The sequence below is a fragment of the Sorex fumeus genome, unplaced genomic scaffold (genome assembly GCF_029834395.1).
Source record: "Sorex fumeus unplaced genomic scaffold, SorFum_2.1 ptg000037l, whole genome shotgun sequence".
In the NCBI taxonomy this organism is placed as follows: Eukaryota; Metazoa; Chordata; class Mammalia; order Eulipotyphla; family Soricidae; genus Sorex; species Sorex fumeus.
The window spans coordinates 72,081,180-72,105,530 of record NW_026606094.1 but is presented as its reverse complement, the minus strand read 5'-3'; the positions used below and the strand labels follow the sequence as shown (position 1 = coordinate 72,105,530).

The window sequence follows — 24,351 nt, the reverse complement described above, 5'->3', positions numbered from 1 at the left end:
ACCTGGGTCGGCCGCGTGCAAGGCAAACACCCTCCCGGCTTTGCTATGGCTCCGGCCCCCATTGCTTTTGTTAAGCCTTGATTTGATAACCCAACCGTCATACACGTGCAGGTTACAGCCATCCCTTCCCAGATGCTATGATTAGCCGAGTGTGATCCCTAAGAACGCATGTCACACCCATGGTTTTAGATCCAGAGATGGAGAAGGGGCCGAGAAAGTGTCTCCAATGATTCCATGTGAGCATCATAAAGATTCCCCTGGGAGCACTGCCCGGTGGCAGCCCCTCCGATTAATACAGCTGCTTCTGTGCATGGCCTGAGGATTACAATCACCAGAACTCCCTTTTTAACCAAACAAGAAGTACTGAAATCCTTGTCATTGCTTGTTATGAAGATAATCCCACTTTCACGTTACTTTAAAAACAACTGCGCTTCTTTTCCTCAAAGTACGGGATTATACTTTTCAGATAAATGACATTGTGGTAGCCTTTACTTGACTTAAAAAGAAAAGAATGAATACTAAGATTTAAAAAGGAAAGAAGGATTTTATCATTTACAAAAAAAATTTATCTTGGTTTCAATTTCTCTATGGCTTCAAAGATTAAGTGGCACTTGGATTATGGATGTTTCATGATTTAACCAGTTGCCATTACAAAGAGAGACGGGACAGTGTCTCATTTCCTATGTGGGATGGTTTAGAAGCATTTTAAAGAAATGAGGAAGTTGCCATTTACTCCATTCCTGCTTTGGGGACTTTTAAAAAAAATGACTTTGGGATGCGCGTGTTTGGAACAACTGAAGAGGTCCATCGCGTGTGCACCTTCCCGCGAGCAGCTGCTGCAACACCAGACCCCGAAGCCTCTTGGCTCCCTGCTCCCACCCGAAGCTAAACAACTAATGATCCTTTCCTGCCCTTGAACTTGCTCTTGTGCTGTTAAACGACTAGATATTAAAACTCATGCTTTATAAGCAAAACCTTTCACATACAGACACTTAGAAGGTACATTAAAAAAGTGCAGACCGCATATCTCCTCTGCCATGCTTTCCCTCAAAGTACACCCTCAATACATTCAGTTTCCCACACTCGAGTCAGCGAACGTCAACTCTCCAACAGAAACTCAAGAAAGAACAGCCAGCTGGGAAAAACGGACTCGCAACTCAAATGGCCAGCGCTGCCCACATGACTCCATGGACACCCACCAGCCTAGAGTGATGTCCAGGTCACCTCCGAGCAGAACTCGGTGCAGACACTCTGTGGTCATCAGAAAGGTATTTCATTTTAATTTGGGTGCTGGGAGGCGGAGGTCCGGTTCCGAGGTGCAAAATACTAACCCAGGAGCTCAAGACCCCTCTTTGGGGCCCCACGGCCACACGCTCCTTCGGAGTGGGCACCTTGGGAGGTTACTGCTGACTGACCCCCATCTGGGGGTGGTCCGCCTCCGGTTCTTCCTCTTCCACATCTGCACTGTATTCTTCAAAGGCATCATCGTCTGCGTCCGGAAGCCCCAGTAGCTATAGGGGAGAGAAGAGAAGCAGCATGAGCACTCCCAGGGGCCTCGGAGTGAGCCTGGAAACCCAACACTGAGCAGGACTTGGAGAAGCCCCTGAAGATTTTCCACAGGTGTCAACTACCCTGACAACTGCATTTATGGAATTAGTAGATGAAGAAGCCGATCCTTCTAGGGGCAGGTGCCCCAAGAATGGGTTTCGTAGGAAGCCTGACATCCTCTGCTTTCAAGTACCAAAGTACAGAAGCGCCAGTACCAAATCCAGGCGCGTTGGCACAGGTCTGGGATACGAGGAGTCGTACAATGGCAGCCAAACCCGAGTCTCTTCTATATTTGCCTCACCTAAGAATAAGCACTGCTATTAATTACACACATAGAGGCATGCAGAAACAACTAACGCATTCAACAAGACAGCTAAATCATGATGCATCTGTGAGAAATACATAATACATCCCCTGAGGAGTGGGGGTTGGTTGGTTTGTTTGTTTGGGGTCACACCTGGCAGCGCTCAGGGGACCATATGTCATGGTACCAGGATCGAACCCAGATGGCCCCTGTGCGTGGCAAGTGCCCTACCTGCTGTGCCAGCTCCACAGCCCCTAAAGAGTGTTTTTTAATTTGATGCCATAAAAGTGTTCCTAAGAGTAAAAATAACATGATAAAATTATTTTTAATATGACACCAATTTTCTTAAATATTTATATTTCACTATATGGAAAAATGACTTTAGTCAGGGTAGGAGAAAAGAGTGCAGGAGACAGAGCACAGCTTCCTGCTTGATCCCTGACTCCATGTGGTCCCAGAATCACGGGGTTGCACCCCCCAAAAAAAACAAAAAAGAAGGAGGGGCTGGAGAGACAACGCAGTATGGAAGACCCTGCCTTGCATGCGACCAACCTGGGTTCAATCCCGAGTACCCCATATGGTCCCCTAAGCCCAGCGAGGCACTTTCCCTAAGGACAGGCCCCAAGCACTATCAGATGTGGTCCTGAAACAAACAAATGATTTCAATTAAATGCACCCCATTTTTTTATTAGTAAAACACCATGAGGTACAGTTGTAGACTTACAAACGTTCGTGCTTGGGTTTCAGTTATATAATGATCGAGTACCCATCCCTCCACTAGTGCCCATTCTCCACCACCACTGATCCCAGTATCCCTCCCACCACCACCACCACCACCCCATCCCCTCACACCCCACCCCATCTCTGTGGCAGGGCATTCCCTTTTGTTCTCTCTCTCCTCTTGGGTGTTGTGGTTTGCAATAGAGGTATTGAGTAGCCATCGTGTTCGGTCTATAATCTACTGTCAGCAAGCATCTCGCATCCCGAGCGAGTCCTCCAAACATCCTTTACTTGGAGTTCCCTTCTCTATCTGAGCTGCCTTTTCCCCCAGCATGTGCTACCGGCTTCCAACCCGGAAATGCACCCCCAATTTTACAAATATTGTGTCTTTGATAGTGGGATGGGGCTGGAGTGATAGCACAGCGGGAAGGGCGTTTGCCTTGCAAGCAGCCAACATGGCTGACCCGAGTTCGATTCCTCCGCCCATCTCGGAGAGCCGGGCAAGCTACCGAGAATATCTCACCCGCACGGCAGAGCCTAGCAAGCTCCCCGTGATGTATTCGATATGCCAAGCACAGTAACAACAAAGTCTCATGATGGAGACGTTACTGGGCCTGCTCGAGCAAATCGATGAACAACGGGAGAACAGTGACAGTGACAGTGACAATGATAGTGGGATTATGGCACTTTTCTTTCTCTTTCTCTTTACTTTTTACCATGTACTCGATAGATAATTGTCATCAGGGAAAACCACAGCCAATGGGCAGTAAATATTTTCTTAAAGCACTGACTGGCCTTTGGCTAGAATCTGCGAATGCTATTTGCAGAACCTGATCCACAGGGATGCAGGCTCTGTGCGGGCAGGAAGCCACGGCTGTGGGTGCCGTTGGGTCTTCAGCCCCTCCAAGGGACTGGCCTGTGTGTGGCCAGAGGGACTGGGACACTGGGTTCTGGACTGATCCCTTTCAGGAAATTCAGCGAATGGCCTCATGACCCTCACCCCACACCCCAGACCTGCCTCAATACAGCCCCAACAGGCCCCGGGGGACCGTGCAGCCTCTGTCAGAGGATGCCTGCTGTTCAGCCCCTACCCCTTCTACATGCGCCGGCAAGGACAGGCTGGGCAGAGACGGCAGCAGACAAAGCCTTTATTCTCCCATTTTACCCTGTGGGCGTCTTGGGTCCCCTTTCTCCTACCACCATCTCCTTTTCAGATCTTAGTAGAGGAAATACAGAGAGAGAGAGAGAGAGAGAGAGATGACAGAATGAGGATGGACGATGACTATGTGTGGGTCCTGGCAGACACGTGGTCCTCAAGGTGGGCGGGGCCAGCCCCAGGCACGTGCTCCACCCTGGACCTCAGAGAGCAGCAGATGCTCCAAGACAGGGCGTAAGGGGAGGGCAGGGAACGCTGAACCAGGCCCGGCCCAGCCTAAGAGGGTGTATCAACCCTGTGTGCTGCAGAGAAGAGATGAGCCCCCCTGCCTGAAGGAGTACAAGCAGCAGCGAGTGTCTACAGAGAGAGAGAGACCCGAGGTGTGTCAGAACAAGCGTGCGGACCTTGACTAATCCGGCATTTGAGCTGCAGCTCAAGAGCAGCCTGATGGTGCCACCAGCTGAAACTACCACTCGAGGGGCAATACCTAGATAGCTGCCCAAACACGAAGGCTGTGGCCACCCCCATGGGACCAGCCCGGAGGAGAAGCGTCCTTCAGAAATCGACTTGACTCCTCAGCGAGGCATGGAAGGGGCGCCCCAAAGGAGGCGTGTCCATCTCTCACTTTACAAAGTGACTGCCTGGACCCCCGGGGCTTGAGAAGGCCACCAAGGCCCAGTGGCACTGACCACAAAGGCAGCCACAGCCTGAGAGAAATGCTACTGTTCCTGTTGCCCACAATCCACTCCAGGGATCCACACTTACCCAAACCCAGAGGCCCAATACCCGCTCTCTCCAGCCTACAGAGGCTTCTAGAACACCGAGGCCTGCCAGGCACAGAGCCATGGCCATCTCCCTCACCCCCAGGCCCAGTCCCCCACTCATGCCTCACCTCAGTTGTGCATCTAAGCCCAGGTCTAGCCTGGCACCCAGGAGAGGCCCTTCTCCCAGGAGGGAAGAACTCAAGCCGTCAGAGCACAGCTGCCCAGCCCCTGTCCTCACTGACCGGAGAAAGGAGAGAAGCTCTCAACAGCTCAGAGGGCACCATGGCGCCTGGTCTGTCGCTTTGCAGAGGGCTGGGTGGGAAAGGCCGTGGAGCAGGGCCCGGAAGCCAGGGCTGGCCCAGACCTTTGCTTGGCCGAGGTCCCCACTGCCCCTGGGATGTGAGCCTCTCCTGCTCCGCCTCCAGACAGGGTTTAAATGAGAGTGTGCAAGGGCCGAGGCAGCCAACTCCACAGCCCTCGTGCTCCACTGACAACAGGACAGGATCCATGTCCCCACGGGAGCGACTGACGCCTGGGCGGAGAGCCTAGCCCCTACTCCTCTGCTCCTCCCCAACCCCACCCCTGCCCCTCCTCTGCCCTGCTTGCTTCCGGACCACCCCACTGCTATCTCACACTCTAGGAAAGAAGAAAAGACACAAGAAGCACAAAGCTTTCAGCTCCTCATTTCGGAGTCTCGGGTTTATTATTTGGAGTGTGTGTGTATGGGTGGGGGGGTAGGGCTGGGATATAGCTGGGGCTGCTCAGGGCTTTCTGGCTCTGTGCTCAGGGATCACCCTTGGTGGTTCTCAGGGAACTGTGTCTTTATTTTTTTTTCTTTTTGGGTCACACCCAGCAATGCTCAGGGGTTATTCCTGGCTCTGCACTCAGGAATTACTCCTGGCGGTGCTCAGGGGACCATATGGGATGCCGGAGATTGAACCCAGGTCAGCTGCATGCAAGGCAAACACCCGACCCACTGTGCTATCGCTCCGGCCCAGGGAATCGTATCTTATGCCAGGGCTTGGACCCGGGTTGGCCACGTGCAAGGCCAGCGCCTTAACCCCTGTACTATGCCTCTGGCCCCTGGATCCCACTTTTTAACAGTCAAGAAGACATATCAGGAGCTAGAAAGATGCTCAATGGGTTAAGCATAGACTCCGCAAGCAGAAAATTGCAGTTTCAAAACCGGGTAGTGCAAAGTTTCCCAAATAATGCCAGAAGGAACTCCAAGCATAGAGCAGGTTGTTGCTTCTGAGCACCAAGGGTTACCGCCCAAAAACAAAACAAAAGAAAAATAAACAGAAGACGACATATCAGAGACAGCAACACAGACAGACTCAAAGCACTGCTTGTCTTCGCTATTCCCACACATTCTTGAAAGGAAAAGGAGGCAATTCCCCTCCCCCAACCCTGTCTGATGTATTGAAATTATTCCTGAATTTTGAAAAATTTTGTAGAAAACTTTGAATAAAAGTCTTCAACGGACAAAAATGAATAAATAATCGCCGTGCTCAGTCCTAAGGGCTTGGCCGTCCGGCAGCGCAGGTGCTCCCTGGGCCTCCTGTCAGCCTGGCTTCCTCTGGGTGATCTGTGGTCACGCAAGAATGTGTGGCTCCCCTACCCCAGGGAGCGCTTGCGTGGCAGAGATGCCAGTCCCTGAGAATAAAGTTCTTCAAACCCGGGAGAGTGGCGATCACCTGCAGGACCAGCTCAAGGGCTCTTGAACGGCAGTGCAATGAGCTGAGATTACATTTCACTGGCCTCTGGGGTCTGCTGCCTCCTGAGGCCTCGTGGGCTAGAGGGTCTCACAAGAGGAGAGAGGGGTCGGCTAGGAGCGGTGTGGGCCCTGGTGGGCAGGCAGGTCGCTGGGCAAGGGTGTCACTGCTGCCCCCTAGTGACTGGCTGGAACAGTTCCTGCAAACGCATCCAGGAATCCTGGCAACAGTGTTTTTTAATTTAATTTTTTTTAAATTTTTATTAGTGAGACATCATGAGGTACAATTGTAGACTTACAAATTTTTGTGCTGTGTCTTCCACTGACCTACCTACAGTGTAAAGGCTGACTCCGGGGTGTCTGGGGAGACCTGGGAGGCTGGGCATCTCCCGTGCTCCCCAGTGACAAGGGACCGGCTGGTGCAGGGAGCAGTCTGAAGACAGAGACTACACAGCACTTGGGGACTCTGACCGCATCAACTTAATGCTACTGCAGGAATCCAGAGGCCCGGCACACAGGAGCTATCACGGCCTTCTACTCCTAGGAGGTTGAAAGCAAAAGGTGGCTGGATGGAGGGCCCCCTTCATTTCAGGGGTCACAGGACTGTCTACCAAAGACTCGGGTATGAATATGCCTCATAGGAGCAAAGTAAAAGCCATGATCCACTGAAACAACCAGTATCTTGGGGCTGAAGAGAATCTAGCAGGTAAGGCACTTGCCTTGCATGTGGCTGACTGGGGTCCAATCCTTGGCACCCTACATGGTCCCCAAAGCCCACCAGGAGTGATCCCTGAGCACAGCTGGGTGTGGCCCAAAAACAAAACAAAAAACTAAACAAAAGGAGCCAATGTCTTGAAAAAAAAAAAACGTGTGAGTGAAATCGTTCCTGCTCCAATTGCCCGTCCTGTGGAGCTGCTTCTCACGGTGCTGCCTTCTGTTCCTCAGCAAGACTAGGAAGCTCGCGGGAGCTGGAGTCAGAGCCGCAAGTGGAGGCAAGAATTTCTTTTTCTGGATCACCCACGGTCTTCCTGCAGGCACGGTTGATCCGAGACCCTCTAGCCATTAGTGTCTGATGGAAAAGATCTCTCTGGCCCTTGCTAGTCAACTCATGGGGGGGGGGGGGAGGGGGGGAAGGGAGATTTTTTCCAAATGGAAGTGTCCCGGTTTCCAGAGAGAAGAATTGAAGAGCCACATCCAGCCCCAGGCAGGGCCTAAGGTCACTGGGAGGGAGAGAGCCCAGGGCTCACCAAGCCACACCACAGAACAGCACACCCAGGAGTGAGAGCCAACAGGTGACATGTGACCCAGAGTCCACAGCGTCAGGAAAAGGAAGAACAAGTACACAGCATGTAAAACAGACACAAGAGGGCAGAAAAGAATGGTGGACAGGAACGAGATTGCTCACCATTAATTTTTGGTTTTGCTTTGCTTTTTTTTCTTTTTGGGTTATACCCAGTGATGCACAGGGATTACTCCTAACTCTACACTCAGGAATTACCCCTGGCAGTGCTCAGGGGACCATATGGGATGCTGGGAATCGAACCCAGGCCATCCACGTGCAAGGCAAATGCCCTACCTGCTGTGCTATTGCTCCAGTCCTGCCCACCATTATTTTGACCCTAACCACTATCCTATTATCTAGCTCACTTGGGTGATGCCCAGCTACTTCCATCTGAGGGCTACTTCAGGAAGATGACAGGACTCCTAGGGACTCCAGTGGCAGCCCAGCTGCCTCCATCATGGCGACTGGTGGGCACCTCTGAGCATTAATGGCCACATTCCATGGAGAGACCCACACCAGGACAGTCACTGGACACCATCACTCACATACATGAGCCCTTGCCCCAGGGGAGCAAACCTACCCAGCCAGAGGGTGCTCAGGACTCAGACCTTCCCCACTCGAGGGGCCACTGGACAAGGACCAGACATGGTGCTGTCCCCTCAGACCCAAGCCCCTAGCCCGTGGCGGGAGGCTGTGCCGGGACAGGGCCCTTGCTGCCTGACCATCTCCCATCAATCCTGAGTGTCCAGAACGTGATGCATCCCATGCTCTCAGCCATGAATCTGGGTGGTCTGGGACTGTGGTCTGCCCCATCCCACACCCTGACCCTTCACTTCCCATGTGGGGGTCCCAGTTCCCAAAGTACAGCCAGAGATTTGGTAAACAGCAAAATCAGTTCCATAGTAAAGTCCTTCCCACTGACTCAGCCTGTATTTTGCTTGCAGATAGACCCCACGGCCACAGACAGAGGCCAAGTGCAAGCAAGCGGACGGACTCTTAGCAAGGGAACCAGCTGTGAGGACCACTGGGAAAGAGGGATTTTTTTTCCCCCAGTTAAAATTTGAGGATGGGGCTGAAGAGACAGCACAGCAAGTAGGGTATTTGCCTTGCACGCGGCCGACCCGCATTTGATTCCCAGCATCCCACATGGTCCCCTGAGCACCACCAGGAGTAACTCCTGAGTGCAGAGCCAGAAGTAATCCATGTGCATTGCTGGGTGTGACCCCAAAAGGAAAAAAATAAAGAAATAAATACATGAAATTTGAGGAAATCAACTGAAAAATATTGTGCCGCCTCCTCATTTGGTCTCCCTGGATGCTTAATGGGCATCTCAAATGCTAACAGGTACATACCGGATAGAGCTCCTGCCCCTGCAGCCTTCCAGCTGTCCCTCTGGCCCCTCAGGGGACCTGCTGCCCCCTTCACAGCCCAGCAGGGGACTCTGGGTTGGCACTGGCCTTCTTTCCTAAGGCCTGGTAGATTCCTGCAGGTCTGCTCTCGTAGCCTCTCCAGAACCCAGGGCCCTCCCTCCGGCCTCCCTATGGCCACGCAGCCCCGGCCCCTTGGTCTCTCCCAGGCTGATAGTCCCAGGCTGCCCCATCACACCACAGTGACAGCCTACTCTCAACTCAGGAGCCAGGGGGAGCTTTCCAGGCAGAAACACACCCTTGGGTACTGCCCCTCCACCCCCGAGACTGCACAGCGCCAGAGCAAATACAAGCCACACACTCTGGGCCCTGTAGGACCCACAGGTCATATCTCATTCCCCTTCGATGGCCACACTGGCCTCTTCTTGTTCCATTCTCCCTATCATCTACCTGCTACAGGTTGAACCAATTCCTCTTTCCCTCTCACCTACACGCATGCACGCATGCACGCACGCGCACACACACACACACACACACACACACACACACACACACACACGCGCTCTCTCTCTCTCTCTCTCTCTCCCTCTCTCTCTCTCTCTCTCTTTCTCCTGTCAACCCCACCAAGACCAGTGATTTTCATTTGCTCTATTCAAGTGCTGGGAACAGAACCCTTCTAGCTCAGTGCCCAGTGAGTGCTCAGTGAATGTGGATGGAATAAATGACAAAACGATGTACTTTTAAATCAAACATTGACTTGGAAAGCACCAAAGTGATAGAAAATTTACCAAAAAAAATCATTTGGAAAAGGGAGGCAGAGTGGGAGAATGACAAAAAGTCACTGAAATTCTACAGACTGAGTGATCGGTATCAACTCTTCTGTGGGGATATATTTTAAAAAGCTGGATTATAGATGAATGCCTTCTTAAACAGAATGAAGAATTAGAGTCGAGCCTGTTGAACTAACACACAAAGCTGTTTGGTCTCGAAGGCACTGACTGACAGCTATAACCTGACTGCATCGGGAGCCTGCTTGGGGGCAGAGGCCAAGCCTGGGATCTAGCAGGAGCCCACCCTGACAGACCCCAAACTCCTGCATCCTGGGTCTGCTCTGGATGCTTGAGTCCCTCCAAATTTCCCATGGCGATCCCTGCTGCCAGGCGATGGCACTGCTGGGAGGGGTGAGGTCACGCGGGCATGCCTGCTGGGTGAGGCCTTACCCACTCTTCTGAAACAGGCCCCAGAAAGATTCTTCTTCTGCCACATGGAAGGGTACAGCGAGAAGGGAAAAAAAACTGCCCAGCAGAGGCAGGGTGGGATGGGGGAGGATGGGGGGTGGGATCCGTGGTGGTGGGAAACGGGCACTGGTAGAGGGATGGGTACTTGATCATTGTATAACTGAAACCCAAGCACAAAATTTGTAAATCTACAACTGTACCTCATGGTGTCTCACTAATAAAAATTAAAAAAAAAATAATCAGGCGGGTCTGGAATGATAGTACAGCGAGTAAGGCATTTGCCTTGCACATGGCCGGCCCGGGTTCGATTCCCAGCATCCCATATGGTCCCCTAAGCACCGCCAGGAGTAATTCCTGAGTGAAAAGCCTGTGCATTGCCAGGTGTGACCCAAAAAGAAAAAATAAATCAGGCCTCTGGGGTCAGAGCGATAGTACAGTGGGTAGGGCATTTGTTGTACATGTATGGTCTAGGTTTGATCCCTGATACCCCATAAGGTCCCACAAGCCCACCAGGAGTGATCTCTGAATGTAAAGCCAGGAGTAAGCCCTGAGCACCACCAGGTGTGGCCCCAAAACAAACAAAAAAATCAGACTCCTTTTCCTCTTTTAGAATACACTCTATGATGATGACATGCTCCCCAACTTGAATTGTTTTTTAGTCATAAAGTCCTTTTTAATTAAAAAGGAAAGGGGTCCCCAGCAGACACCAAGGCTGCAGAGCTGGGACAAAGAAATACCGATTGTGTCCACACCACCAAACCAGGATAGCTCCCACCACGACAACGCTCAGGACAGGGCTGAGCTGGGGGAGGCTGTGCCTTGGGCCGTCCCGTCACCTACAGGGTGCCACAAATCTTACCGCCACAAATCTTGCACTGTTTGGAGATGGCCTCAGACTAACAGGCCCCAGACCCAGGCAGAAGCAGATTAAAAATCATTGTATAACTGAAACGCAAGCACAAAAATTTGTAAGTCTACAACTGTACCCCATGGTGTTTCACTAATAAAAATTTTTAAAAAATAATAATTTGGGGGGAGCAGGAGAGCGAGGGCAGGAAGCACGACACTTGCCCTGACCCCAGCGTGATCCCCAACTCCCCCAAGCATTGCCAGGAGTGATCTCTGAATACAGAGCAAGGAGTAAGCCTTGAGCACAGCTGGGTAGGGCTCAAAAACAAAAAAGCAGACAAAAAAATCTCTCTGGCTCTGGAGGAAGACACCCTCATCTCAGGCACCAACGAATGGCTAGGTCTAAAGCTGAAACAGACAAAAGAAACAAGGTTCCAGGTGTGAGACACAGAAATACAGACTTGGATCTATAAAGTAGACTTGAGATATTGGAAGTACCATCAAGCCAGGAGTGCTATCAACCCAACCAGCTAACAGATGCGAAAGAAGAGTTGAAATGTCAGCACACACGAAGATAACATTTTGAAAATAGAGTACATATCCCAGCAGTGGAGGGGGTAAGGTTGGGGGCTGCCCCATCAACACTCAGCCCCACGAGGCAAGCCTGAGGGTGCTCTGCTCAGGCCCACTACGGGCAACTGCTCAGCCCAGCAATGTGGTTGATGGTAAGGGTGGGGTACCAGGCCACCCCAGTGATGTGCAGGGGGTGCCAGCCAGAGCCAGGGACTGCACTATCCCTTGGAGCTCTCTCCCCAGCTACAGTTGGAGGTTATTTAGTATTCTGGGAAAAGGAATAGAAATTCTAGCACAAACACCATTGAACATGTAGAGAGTAGCCACTGCACATGTGTGCAGTGGAGCAGGGAGAGGGGCTTGGATGAACTGGGTCTATGGCCGATGACAACACTGCTCATCGGGAGAGAACAACTCTGGGGCTGATGTGTCATCTTCACACCCACTACAGGATGAAGCCTTCTGATGCTGGTCTTGGCTTGATCATCCAATACAGAAGAGGGAAAACGGGCATTCCCCAGAGTAAGGGTGAGCATCCACTTGACATGTTTATCGGCTATGGTGAAAGCAAACTGTCCAGTAGCCAGAGACACACAGAACCTAAGACTGAGAGTGGAGGGGCAGGCATTGGGGGCAGCAAGAAAACAAGGTGTCCACGGGAGAGTCTCTAACCAGGGAAAAGAGCAGAAGTAGCATGAATTCAATGGGGGAGGGCCTTCTGGCAAGCCCCCACCCGCGCCATCCAGCCCTCATTCGTCACAGAAACCCCATGACACTTCCAAGCACTCTGCTTCGGCTCCCCTGGCTGGCAGCAGGAACACGCACTCGCCTCATACAGGCTCTGCCTGCTTCCCACCCTATCAGAGATCCTCAACTCAAGTGAGGCTCGAAATAACCAGCACCCCAGCAACCAACAGCTGTGTCGCATCCCATCTCCCCCTCCCGCCCTCAGCCTCCCTCCACGAGCTGCTATCTTTAAGCCACAGGGCAGACAAGAGACAAACAATTAGTCATGCCAGGCTTTGCCCACTTTCCCCCCCATCCGCGTTATTCAAAAACAAGATGTCTTTAGAAGTCAAGCAGGCACCTACGGGTCTGAAAGACTTGAAGACTTTTTCCAAGACTTCCTGGAGCGTCTTCTTGCCGCAGGAGGAGATGTAATCCTGTGCGAGCTGCAAGAAAGGCAGGCAGTCCTCGCTCTCACTCCACACGTGCTACGTGCCGCGGGCAAGGGAGGGAGAGAACAAAAGACACACAGGCGTTACACACAGAGCCAGCACAGACGGCCAAGGTTGCTTTCTTGGTGTACGGTTCACAACGTGAAGGGAAGAGGGTCTCCGCGCCCGAGTCACATTCATATATTCATTCTTTTTTTTTTTAATTTTTATTAGTGAAACACCATGAGGTACAGTTGTAGACTTACAAATTTTGTGCTTGGGTTTCAGTTGTACAATGATCAAATACTCATCCCTCCACCAGTGCCCATTTTCCACCACCATGGATCCCAGTATCCCTCCCACCCCCATTCCCCCCCATCCCACCCTGCCTCTGTGGCAGGGCATTCCCTTTTGTTCTCTCTCTCTCCTTTTGGGTTCTGTGGTTTGCAAAAGAGGCATTGAGTGGCAATCCTGTTCGGTCTAGAGTCTACTTTCAGCATGCATCTCCCATCCTGGGCGGATCTTCCCAACACCCTTTATTTGGTGCTCCCTTCTCTATCTGAGCTGCCTTTACCCCTAGTGTGTGCAGCTGGCCTCCAAATCTGGGGAACATATATTCATTCTTGAGCTGTCTGCCCGGGAGGGGACCAGGGGACCAGCCCATGTATAAGCACGAAAGGGAATAGCTCTTGGGCTTGGGGGTCCATCACCTCACCTGTGTGATTCCCCATCGGGTCCGCTCACCCCTCCGAGTGAAATGAACTCGGAATCACATGCCTCTGCCCAGAATGTCTCCCCACCACCCCCTGCCCCGCCCCATCCCACTGCCTCCTTCTAACCCGGGCAAGGGGAGTGTTTTCGAACGGGAGGGAGGAGAAGCCAGGATCCTGTGTGATCCTTCGCCTTCAGCTATGGCTGAAGGATTAATTATGCAGAGCTTGTAACCACTAACTCGGAACAAGACATTCTTTTGCCCAGATTAGCCTGCGAGTGGGGGTGCGGGTAAACTGCAAAAAAGAAATGAATTGAGGAGAAGGCACACAATCGTCGCCCGGTCACTGGGGGGAAACAAAGGCTGCCTGCAGCGGGCGCGGCTTCCCTGAAGATGCAGAGGGCAGCGCCCCCACCCCTCGCCCTGTCAGCACGCACCTAGCCCAGGCTGGGCTCTGCTCTCTTTGCTTTTTTTCTCCTTCTGAGACAAGACAAGCGTTTTTGTTTGTTAGGTTTTTTCCCCTCGCCCCCGCAAGAAGATAACCATTTGAGCACTTTGCCCAGATCTACTGAGGCGTCTCTCCCGTATTCGTGCTCACGGATCAGGAAGAAACCTACGCCACGGGCTCCCAAGTCCTGCTCCGCCTGCAGGGGTGGGTGGCCGCGGCAGCACCACCAGGGGCTGTGCCAGGCACCCAGGAACACCCTTCAGAGGCGACGGACGACTACAGTGCCACGTGGTGAGGGGCTGAGGCCTGGGAGGCAGGTGCAGAGCAGACGTGGGGCGGGACAGCTGGGAGAAGGTGGGCTTGGAGGAGGGCCCCTGTCAAGTGCACAACAGGGATCGCTGGCCGGGCCCACTCCCCTTATCGGCTGGCCGGGCCCATTCCCCTTACCAGCCCGCCCGACACAAGCACGTACCTGCTTCCTTCCTGCTCACTGCGGGGTTTCCAGGAACCGGGTCTATGGCCGATGACAACACTGCTCATCGGGAGAGAACAACTCCGGGGCTGATGTGTCATCTTCACACCCACTACGGGAGTCTCGTGCTGACACTGGCTGCTCTAACCCCAGGTCCCTGGGGGGACTCCTCGTGTCCCCAGCTACGGTGACTTACAGAATACGGCCTCTGACTAGACCTGCCAAGCTGCTGCAACGTCACTTACAGACCGTCACTTACAGGGTGCCACAGTGTCCCTGCACAGAGCCCTTTCTACCCATGTCCATGCCCGACTGACCCACTGAGCCAGGGAGGGACGGGGGGCGGGCAGCAGTAAAGTCCCAGTTTCCACTGCGCGCCCATTTGCAGACTCCATTTTTAAAATGTGCCAGCGGGACCCCAAGCCTGACCCTGGTTAACGATGTTCCCAAGAGCACCTCAACAATCAGGAATGTCACGCCTGCCCTCCCCAGCCCCCAGGGAAGTCCGAGGGAATGAAAGGGAGCGTCCTCTGAGCCCAGCTAGCGTGGCGGACACCTGGGCACTGGCGCTGGTGCTGGGGGTGGCATAAGCACCCTCTCTCCCCTCACACCTGGGCAGGAGGACAGGGAGGCAGGGGCGGGGCGGGGAGGGGGCACTCTGCTGCTAAGGCCACACTGAACAAACCCACCCTCTGCGAGGCCTCACGGAGAACACACCCTGAGTGTTGTTGAGTAATGTGGGGAGGCGAGGGGCAAGGGCAGCCCCTCAGCTGAAAGCCTGCATAAAGCATCTGACTACCCCCCTAAATACAGGATCCCTGAGGAGTCAGTTCCAGGTTCCCCGACCCCCACATCCCAACAGCAAGTATGTGCAAGGGCCCTGCGGTTGCTCCGAGTGCCCTGGGCTTGCTCATTCTTGGCAGCAGGGTCCGGGGCAAGTCTTCAATGAACCCAAAGGAAAAGAAGCGGTCCCCTGTGCCATGCACATCCGTGCTGTGTAACTGAGGGTCAGAGTGGCCTGGGGGAAGTCTGTACCCACCCCCCACTCTCCACCTCACTGGGAATCAGACAGCTTCTGAGTTACCTGATCAGACCTCCCTGGGCAGCGCCCAGGAGACAGTGCGTGCCTCTTCTTCATCCCACCACTTCCGGGTGGGCCTGGGTTGTGAACATATCTTTGAGAAGGAAGACTTAATAATCCACCCCACCCCACCCACCCCCAGAGCCTACATTTCGCTCACTAGTTGTCTATTTGGTGGATTCCCAGTTGTACAAGTTTTGTGGTTTTCAAACCAGTTCTCACTCCCCGCCCAAAGGCAAGGCGAGGGCGGGGGAGGGTTGGAAATCAGACAGCCCCAGGTGCATAAGACCACTTAAAAGGCCTTGCTTATTAACTGCTAATTGGTGCATATTCATCGTCTCTCCTAACAAAAAGCATTCCACTTTATTTATTGAAACGGCTTCCTTCCAAAATTAATCAAGGCTGCCAGCTAAGAGCTGCAGAATACAAGAGGAACTAAAAAGGATGTTTGCAGTCGGGAAAAGAAGAAAAGGGAAATAATGGCAAAAAACATAAGAGAAAAATAAGTGAAATGAGGACAAACACCACCAAGTCCCAGGCCTGGTCAGTTGCAGGAATGGGCCACAGATGTCCCAGAAGCCCCGTGTAACTGTGGCACACCCAGCAACACGCCACAAGGAAAACACCTCCTCCCAGCCAGCAGGATGGTCACCTCTTAGGAAAAGAACAGGGCATCTGGGGCCTATTCACAAACCCATGGTGTGCTGGCAGAACCTCTGCGGGATGGGGAGGAGGGAATATGGCGGGCAGCGGGTGGGTGCTCCTGGAAACAGGATTTGGGATCATTTCTTATACAGAGAAAACTGCAGGGAGCCAGAGAGAAAATATTGGGAATGAGTCGCTGCCCTGCACACAGCAAACCCCGGTTTCAACCCCTGGCACCACCTATGGTCCCTCCAGCAGGGTTGGGGGTCTCTCCTGAGCACTGCCAAGGCGTGGACCCCAAATAAACAAAAGAAAGCAAAAACCAGAAAGAGGTCAAGGAAACTGGGAACCAGAGACCCATGCCCTGCATCTCAGAGGGCGGCTGCAATGACCTCAGCTGGGACATTGTTTGAGGCCAAGACAAAAGGGATGGCAGGGCTCAGAGACACATGTGGGTGCATATAATATCACACATGTGTGTGTGTGAGAGAGAGAGAGACAGAGAGAGAGAGAGAGAGAGAGAGAGAGAGAGAGAGAGAGAGAGAGAGAGAGAGAGAGAGATCGCAGGGTGCGTCACGATCACCAGGAGGCCAATCAGTCCTAAGCGCAGGGTCCCACCCAAGTCTTTGAATGGGGGCCAGCTAAGCGGTAGAGTCTGATCCATGTTCCAGCAGCTCAGGAACTACACTGAGCAAAACACTGCCCTTGCACTGCAGGTAGGGTGAGCACCTCGCAGCAGATTCACAGCCGCCCTGTGGCTCTGGGCTGGGGGTGGAGGGTGGGGTGGGGTTGCCAAGGAGATCCCGTGGGACAGCCCGGCCCTCAGCAGCCTGCTCCTGCCTCTCCACAGCTGCCCGTCAGGAAGGAAAATCCCCAGTGTGGACCTGTGTCTTCGAACAAGCCATCTGTGGCCCTTCTTTCTGTAATTGGCCGGGCCAGAGTGTTTATCCCCGCTCACACACCGGGACAATGCAGCGCTGTCAGGGCCAATGGCAAACCAGTCCCGGGGCATGATGGTGGGGAGAAAAATGGCCTCTTACTGAAACTGGCCGGGGAGCATCAAAGCAGCTCAGCCCCACAAGCCGCCCCTGTTTGAGCACAGTCCGTGTCGCTGCTGCTTTAACTCGTAATCAAAGGGGAGGGTAGCAGGGGAGCAAATGAGATGCCCCGGACTCCTCCTTGGTCCCAGTCACTTCCTGCTAGCTCTAGTGCTGAAGCCCTAGTTCCCTACCCTGGGGGAGTGAGAGGAATCAACTCCACCTTGAGTAGATACAGCTCAGAGCCCACCTGACAGGGGTCCAGGGCACAGAAGGTGGAAGAAGAGAAAAGCTATAGGACAGCCCGCATCAGGTTTCTGCCCAGGTCGGGGAGAGCTGGGTCGGCCACATCTACAACCTGCTCTTGGCGTCACCCACTGATCCAGGTTCCCCAGGCCCCTGGGCGCAGGACCTACGCAACCTGCCTGTGGAGACACCAGGGCTAGAAGCCAAGTCAGTATCTCCCACCTGTGCCCCTGCCCCTGCACTCACTGATGCTCACAGGGTGGGGATGAACACACTGAGGGGCGGCTATAGACACCCCCCCCCTATTGCCCAATACCTGCTGCTTCCCATCTGCCCAGGGTCATAGTAACAGGATTTCACTGTTCTCAGGCTTAGCACCCCCTGGACACACAAAGGCACCTTATTTGCCCTGAAATCACCTCTCCTGACAGGTACTGTAGAGTCACCATGGAAAGATGCAGTCTCCTCTCCCTCTCAGACTCCTTACAATACTCACATAAAGCTCACGGGCAAAATGATCTCCCTTCAACTGATGAGGAAACCAAGGGCAGAGTTTAGACAAGTTGCTGTCTCTCCACTCCACACCTGCACCAACAATGGATCTCATTTTAACGCGTGAGGTTGGCCTGATGCAGAATGCATTGGTTGCTATTTGTCACACAGCTTAGAGACATATCTAGAGCAAAACTGGGGGGGGGGGGGGGGGAACACATAGGGACGCAGGCATCCACCTGCCTAGGAAATTAAATCTCATGGTATAAATACGACTTTTTCCATACCACCACAAGTGCTATCTTTGTTTTGCCACCGAGGAGGAATTTATCCCACCCTGTGGATCCAAACAGGCTAACACGTTCCTCCTGGGGCAGCCGGCAGGGCGGCAGAGCCTTTGTTCCAGCCCAGGACAGCAAGGGAAACAGCTGGTACCAAGACACAGAAGCAGGCCCCTGTGTACCCTTCTGTCCAGCTGGCCCGAGAGAGCTGTCTGCCAGTGCCCCACTTCTCAGCCCCGACTCAGCCTGGGCAGCTTTGGAGTCAACAGAAGGGGAGTGAGCTGCAGCCATTCCCCTCTCCTACCTGGGGAGATGGCAGGACACCCCCAGGGCCGTCAACTTCTGGCACAGACAGGGCACAGGTGGTGAACTTAGCTTGGGACCTGTCCCTGCACAGTTACACGGCAGCCCAAGCGAGGGCACATTTAGAACCCTAAAGGTTGAGTGACAGCAGTCATGTGGAACTGGAACGTTGTGGACGGATGGTTGCGAGGTGAAAGGGAGGAATGTGCAAGCGAGATACTAATTAAATTAGCTAAATTAGCTGCTGAGACAGAGCAGGGGACAAGGAGCAAGTGTCTGCTGGCGCAAGGAAGGTGCAATGATGGTGGGGCTGGTGTTGGAATATTGGAAACAAACACAAACACCGTCCTCCCATTGTTCATCGAGTTGCTTGAACGGGCCCAGGAACGTCTCCATTGTGAGACTTGTTACTGTGTTTGGCATACTGAATATGTCACGGGGAGCTTGCCAGGTTTTGCCGCGCAGGCAAGATACTCTCAGTAGCTTGCCGGGCTCTCCAAGAGGGGCGGAAGAATCGAACCCGGCTCGGCCGGGCTGGCTGCGTGCAAGGCAAATGTCCTACCGCTGTGCTATCACTCCAGCCCCGTTACAAATCATCATGGGCAGCTTTGTAAACCACGGCGTTTATATAAAGTGTACGGGGGAAATTGGAAAACATAAATAAATTAATTAAAAAAAAAGAACAAGTGTTTGTTCCTGGCAGGCTCCTGTTGAGGCACATGACGGGTGCCAGGGACGAATCTCTGGGCTCCAGCTCAAGCCTAGCCAGGAACTTCTAACGGAATATCCTGGAGACCTCCCCGAAACACAGGTGCTTGCTTTCCTCAGCTCTAAGAGCGGGACTGTCCTACCCAGGTCACAGAAGTTTTGTGAGGTTCAGTAAGAGGCTCTCCTTGTAGCCACAGTCAAGGCTGACCCCGTGGTCACTGCCAGGGTCTCTACAGTCGACATGGGGCTCCTGCTTACAGGGCTCACTGGTCGGTTAGCTACAGCAGCGATCTTGCAGAGCTTATTTGTTTTCCAGAGTAGAAATAGTAAGACTAAGTGCTTGGAGACAAGTCTGAGACAGTAAATTAGCTGCAAATGGCCCTTGGAATTACTGTGCTTTGAAGGCCTCCTTCATGTTTTGGGGCTATCCAGCAGTGCTCAGGGCTCACGCCTGGCTCTCTGCTCAGGGATCACTCATGGTAGGGTTTCAAGTGCCTGAATGGAAGGCCAGGGATTGAGCCTGGGTCGGTCGTGTATTGGCAAGTGTTCTAGCAACTCTACCGTTGCTCCTGCTGTGTGAAGCCCTTCTCGAAACAGACTATCTTTTACAGAAGATTGTCATTCACTGACTTATTCTTATCAGCATGGTTTAAAGACCCCTCACATGTCAGACCCAGGTGCCAAGAGCTGGGATACAGTGGTGAGTGGGGCAAGATGCTGCTTTAAGGAATTTCTCATGGAATGAAAGAGGCAGAAAATAAGTGAGAGAGTATCAAGACTCTCTCAGGAGTGATAAGAGTAAAAGAAGCTGAGATGAGGATGCGTAAGCCTAAGCAGACACAGAAGTTCATCAGTTAAAAATGTGGGGCTCGAGAAAGACCGTTTTAGGCAGAGTGGTCAGCAAGTGCAAAGGTCCTGAGGCAGGCATATAGTAAGCCAGGAGGATAAACAGCCAGTGTGGGGTCACAAAGTGGGCAGGAGACCCACCAAGGGACTGGCTGCAGCTCAGAGTGAATGCTGGGTTAGAACTGAGCTTACCAGTGGGCACTCTGCAGGTGGTGGGTGTGGTGCTGGTACAATGTCTGCATGAAATGATCACTAACAGTCTTGTAATTACAGTGCCTCGAATTTTTTTTTAAAGGGTGTATGAGGAGGTGACGCCAAGCCAGACTAGAGAAGATGGGCCGTGGTGAGAACGAGATCCGGATGCTGCTGTCCATAAGGCCTGGGTGATTGCCAGTGTGGGGGTGGGTTCAGAAGCAAGAAGACTCATGCAGAGATAAAACTAAAAACAGTGTGAAAGCACGGGGCTGGAGAAAAGTAAGTGCACGTCACGTACATTTTGGAGGCTAACACAGACGGAGTGCTTGATGTACCGGAGGTGGAACGTGGTAGAGAGGAGTTAAGGATGGACCTGATTTAGAGTCTCGGCTTGAATGAGATGGCTGCTGGTACCCATAATGGGCTAACAACTACTGAGCACTGGGCACAGCGAGGCACCCTTCTCAAGCAAGCCTGGCAGGTAGGCACTAACATTATTCCCACTTATAAGCAAGGACAGTGAGGCACAAAAACTCCCCCCAAAGCAAACAGTCCTGGGAAGCTGGGTGAAGAAAGCCCGAGTAACCTGAACCCAGTTTCTGCTCCTAAGCACTCAGCTACTCAGTCTTTTAGATGGCAGCCCCGGAGCACAGAGACTCTAACGTAACAGTCGGCCCAAGTCAGCTACAGAGTAGTCCCCAACACATGTTTGCCAAACAAGTGATGTGAAGATGCTTTGTGAACTGAGATGCTGTTTAAATATTCCCATTGCGGGCTGGAGTGATAGCACAGCAGGTAGGGCGTTTGTCTTGCACACGGCCAACGCGGGTTCGATTCCCAGCATCCCATATGGTCCCCGGAGCACCTCCAGGATTCAGTCCTGAGTACAGAGCCAGGAGTAACCCCTGTGCATCACCGGATGTGACTCAAAAAGAAAAAAGATATCCCCACTGTTGACCAATGCTTCCATTACTGGAGCTCCACTCATCTCGGATTTCTCTGAATGCCTTATAGATTTTACTGGGAAAAGAAAATGCCCAGAGACTTGCCCCATACCCTTACTCTAGAGCACAGTGCAGCCGGCCCTCCTGGGTTGGAACAGCTTCACAGGGTAGGCAATGCTAAGTAAAACCCCATGGTTGGTATCCTGTCCATTAAAGGTGGCCAGAAACTTTGAGAAATTTCTGGTTTATCCAAGGAATCACTTTTCTCTCCATTCTTTTTTTTTTTTTAATCTATTTCATTTTGTTGTCAGCAATTGAATCCCTTTGAGCATTTTACTCATACAGGTGGGAAAATGTCTCAATCATAATATGGGCAGCCTTGCAAACTTCCTTACTACACTGTTTCTGGGCACATCCCTGTCAAAAGCCAGAGGGGAGCTGTCCTGCCCGTGAGCCCAAGGCTTCTCCTTGGGTATCTAATTTGTTCTAAATACTTGGGTTTTCATTTGGGGGCCACACTCACAGGAATTACTCCTCAGGGATCATATGGGATGCCTGAGATGGAACCCAGGTCCACAACTTGTAGAGCAAACACCCTACCTGCTGTACTGTGACTCAGGCCCCTGCTCTATGCACTTGGAAGGAAGAACTGTGATCATCCTCCATCCAGCTGGAGCTCCGAGACTCTTAACAAAGAGATAAGCCCGTACCCTGGGAAACCTCTGGTCCAAGCCTGCATGGGGGACCTCGCCACGTGGGCTGTTAGGTGCTTTATGAACGCCATTGGCTGTGGCAGGGACAGAAAGCGCACATTTGGAGGGATGTGTCAAGTGGACTGCAGGGAAAGCACTCTCCCAGTCACTCCAGAACTCAAATCTGGATGTCATCATAGCCCTGCTCCAGGGTCACAGGGATGGGACCCCGGAGCGGTGTGTTCTCTCCCAGGCAAGGAAGGGTGGTGGGGGTGGGAGGCACGTGCCCTATTGGCAAGTCATGCACAAGCCCTCACCTCTCTCGGGCCAAGGACCGCTGGCCTCGCGTGCCCCTCCAACTTCCCAGGGTGGTGGTGGGGAGGGTCGGGGTGGTGGGTGACTTCGTCCTTCCCGCACCTGAGGAGCCCGCGCCAGGCCCGCCTAGGTGCCGCCCCACCTCGGTCTGCAGCGGCGGCGGCAGCGCCAGCCCCAGTCTCAGGCCAGGGACCGCACGGTAACCCTGGCCCACGCCGCCACCATCTTACATTTGGGGACCATTACATGCTCCCCGTGTCCAGCCAACACCCAGGGAGCGCCTTCCTCGGACACTCTCCGCACCCCAACTTCCCCCGCCTCCCTCTTCTACATTGCCAGCGCCCGGTTGCCAGTGGGCGTGGGAGACTGAGCGCAGGAGGTGGAGGTCCTGCCGGGATCGGCCGGGCGGGGAGATCCCCTCCCCTGGCAACCGCCTGGGGGGCTCGGGGAGGTGCCCGGACGCCGCGTCCCGCCCGGGTGGCCTGCAGGTCGCGGGCAGCGGCGGAGGGCCGGGGATAGGCGTGCCCGCGTGTGTGCGCGCGTGGGGCTCCGTGTGCCCGGTGCGTGCGCGCGCGCGCGCCTCTTCGAGATCCAGGGTGCAATTCCGCAAAGAAGGTCCAGGAGCTGGGGCATCGCGGGTGTGGACAGCGGCTTTGTGTCCAAACTGGCAGCGTAGAGGGAACGAGCACAGGGCGGGGGGGCTGCGGGGTCCTCCCGGGCGGGGATAACTCGAGGAGTTGGGGCTGCGCAAAGCGAGGGGCGACGGAATTCCTCACCCGGACGGGACACCCGGGCGCGGGGGAGCCCCCCGGTTAGGGACAGCGGCTCCGGCGGGGAGGGTCGGAGCATCCCGGCCCCAGGTGGGGCAACAGGGGGACATCCCCGGGATGCTCCCAGCCTCAGCACCGCGCGCCGACCGCGTGTCCCAGCCCCGTACCTCGCATGCAGAGGCCCCACCCGGAACGCGGACACCAGCGCCGAGCCTCGGAGCGTCCCGGGCACCCCACCCCACTCCACCCCGGGTGTGCGGGAGCCCCGGAGCTCGCGGTCCCTCCCCAGGACACTCACAAAATTGTCCCCGCATCCGTTGTCCGGGCACAGCACGTAGAAGGAGACGCCGGGGTCGGCGTAGAAATCCATCCTGCGCTCAGTCTCCTCGGTGGCGATGAGCTCGAAGGGCGTGTGCGAGCACCATTTCTCCGCAACGTCGGCCAGCTGCTGGAAATCCATCGCGGCCCGCCGCGCCCGCCCGCCCCGGCTCCCGGGAGCCTCCCGCCGGGGACTGTTTACACGCGCGGTGGAACGGGCGGGCGGCGGCAGGGTCGGCGCAGCGCCGCGCCCGGCTCCGCCCCGGCCCGCCCCGCCCCCTTACCGGCCGCCCCGGAGACTGGCGCGGCCGGGCCTGCTCGGGCTGCGGCGGGGCGGGGCCTCTGGTGGGAGTGGCCTTCATGTGGGCGGGGATAAGGCGGGGCTGCCATCGGCTCCTCCCCTCCCCGGTCCGCCCCACCCCCTTACTGGGAGACTGGCGCGGCCGGGCCCGCTAGGGCTGCGGCGGGGCGGGGCCTCTGGGGGCGTGGCCTCCGTGTGGGCGGGGGTCGGGGCGGGGCTTCCGTGGGCTCCTCCCCTCTTCGCAGACACCCGCTCGGAACACCCCCGCCGCCCCCAGCCGCCCTCCGTCCCCCCAGCCCTCGCGAGCAGGGCCGCCCCGGCCCGTGGCGTCAGGGGTCTCAGCCAATCGGAGAGCCCAAGCCCGCTGACGTCACGGCGTGGACGCAGAGAAGGTGATAGGCGGGCGCCTTGTTAATGTCCTGGAGAGCGGTGGGCTCCTAGAAAGCGACTGAAGTGCCTAGGGGCGGGGCGGGGGGCGCCTAGAGAACCGCGGAACGCTGGTGTCTACTCTAAGTCGAGCCATGGGGGAGCTGAGAAACGAAGGAGGAAGGGCGCTTCACTTGCTCAGAAGTCAGTGCTCTGTGCTCCGATGTGAAGCAATGGTTCCTCTACTTGCGTCTGTGGACACTGGCATAAACACTCATTTGAAGAAGAAGAGAGTTTTGTTTTGTTTGGGGGAGTTACGTTGACGTTGAACATGTCTTTCCCAAAAAATCAACAAAACGCACTTATGAGACTTAGTTTTAGTAGTATTCGGCGTTAGTTCATATTGCACAACCTGGAAAGACGGATGGATCCTTTGGCAGGGAGGGAAGGACAGTCTAAAGCAGCAGTCCGGGTCCCAATGTTGGGACCTAATTATGCACCTGTTGA

At 54.2% G+C, this 24,351-nt stretch overlaps 1 protein-coding gene across 2 annotated transcripts; it reads right to left on the bottom strand.

Annotated features, from left to right (window-relative positions):
* Positions 1–1,030: 1,030 nt before the first annotated feature.
* Positions 1,031–23,514, bottom strand: MTURN (maturin, neural progenitor differentiation regulator homolog). Of its 2 annotated transcripts, none has more exons than XM_056118258.1 (3): positions 23,158–23,514; positions 12,603–12,729; positions 1,031–1,511 (listed from the first exon to the last, which is right to left on the bottom strand). In XM_056118258.1, exons 1-3 carry the CDS (start codon positions 23,317–23,319, stop codon positions 1,483–1,485), a joined length of 318 nt encoding a protein of 105 aa, XP_055974233.1. In that variant the 5' UTR covers positions 23,320–23,514; the 3' UTR covers positions 1,031–1,482. The 2 variants fall into 2 exon arrangements, with proteins under 2 accessions (XP_055974233.1, XP_055974232.1); XM_056118257.1 differs by having other exon boundaries at positions 12,607–12,729; positions 23,158–23,509.
* Between the last annotated feature and the right edge of the window lie 837 nt (positions 23,515–24,351).

Excerpts from the sequence above, each read along its gene's own strand:
- MTURN (XM_056118257.1), bottom strand. The coding sequence starts at position 23,319 with ATGGATTTCCAGCAGCTGGCCGACGTTGCGGAGAAATGGTGCTCGCAC. Across the intron at positions 12,730-23,157 it reads ACGGATGCGGGGACAATTTT|CACGTGTGGAGTGAGAGCGA; the intron begins GTGAGTGTCCTG and ends CGCGGCACGTAG. Across the intron at positions 1,512-12,606 it reads TCTTCAAGTCTTTCAGACCC|CTACTGGGGCTTCCGGACGC; the intron begins GTAGGTGCCTGC and ends TCTCCCCTATAG.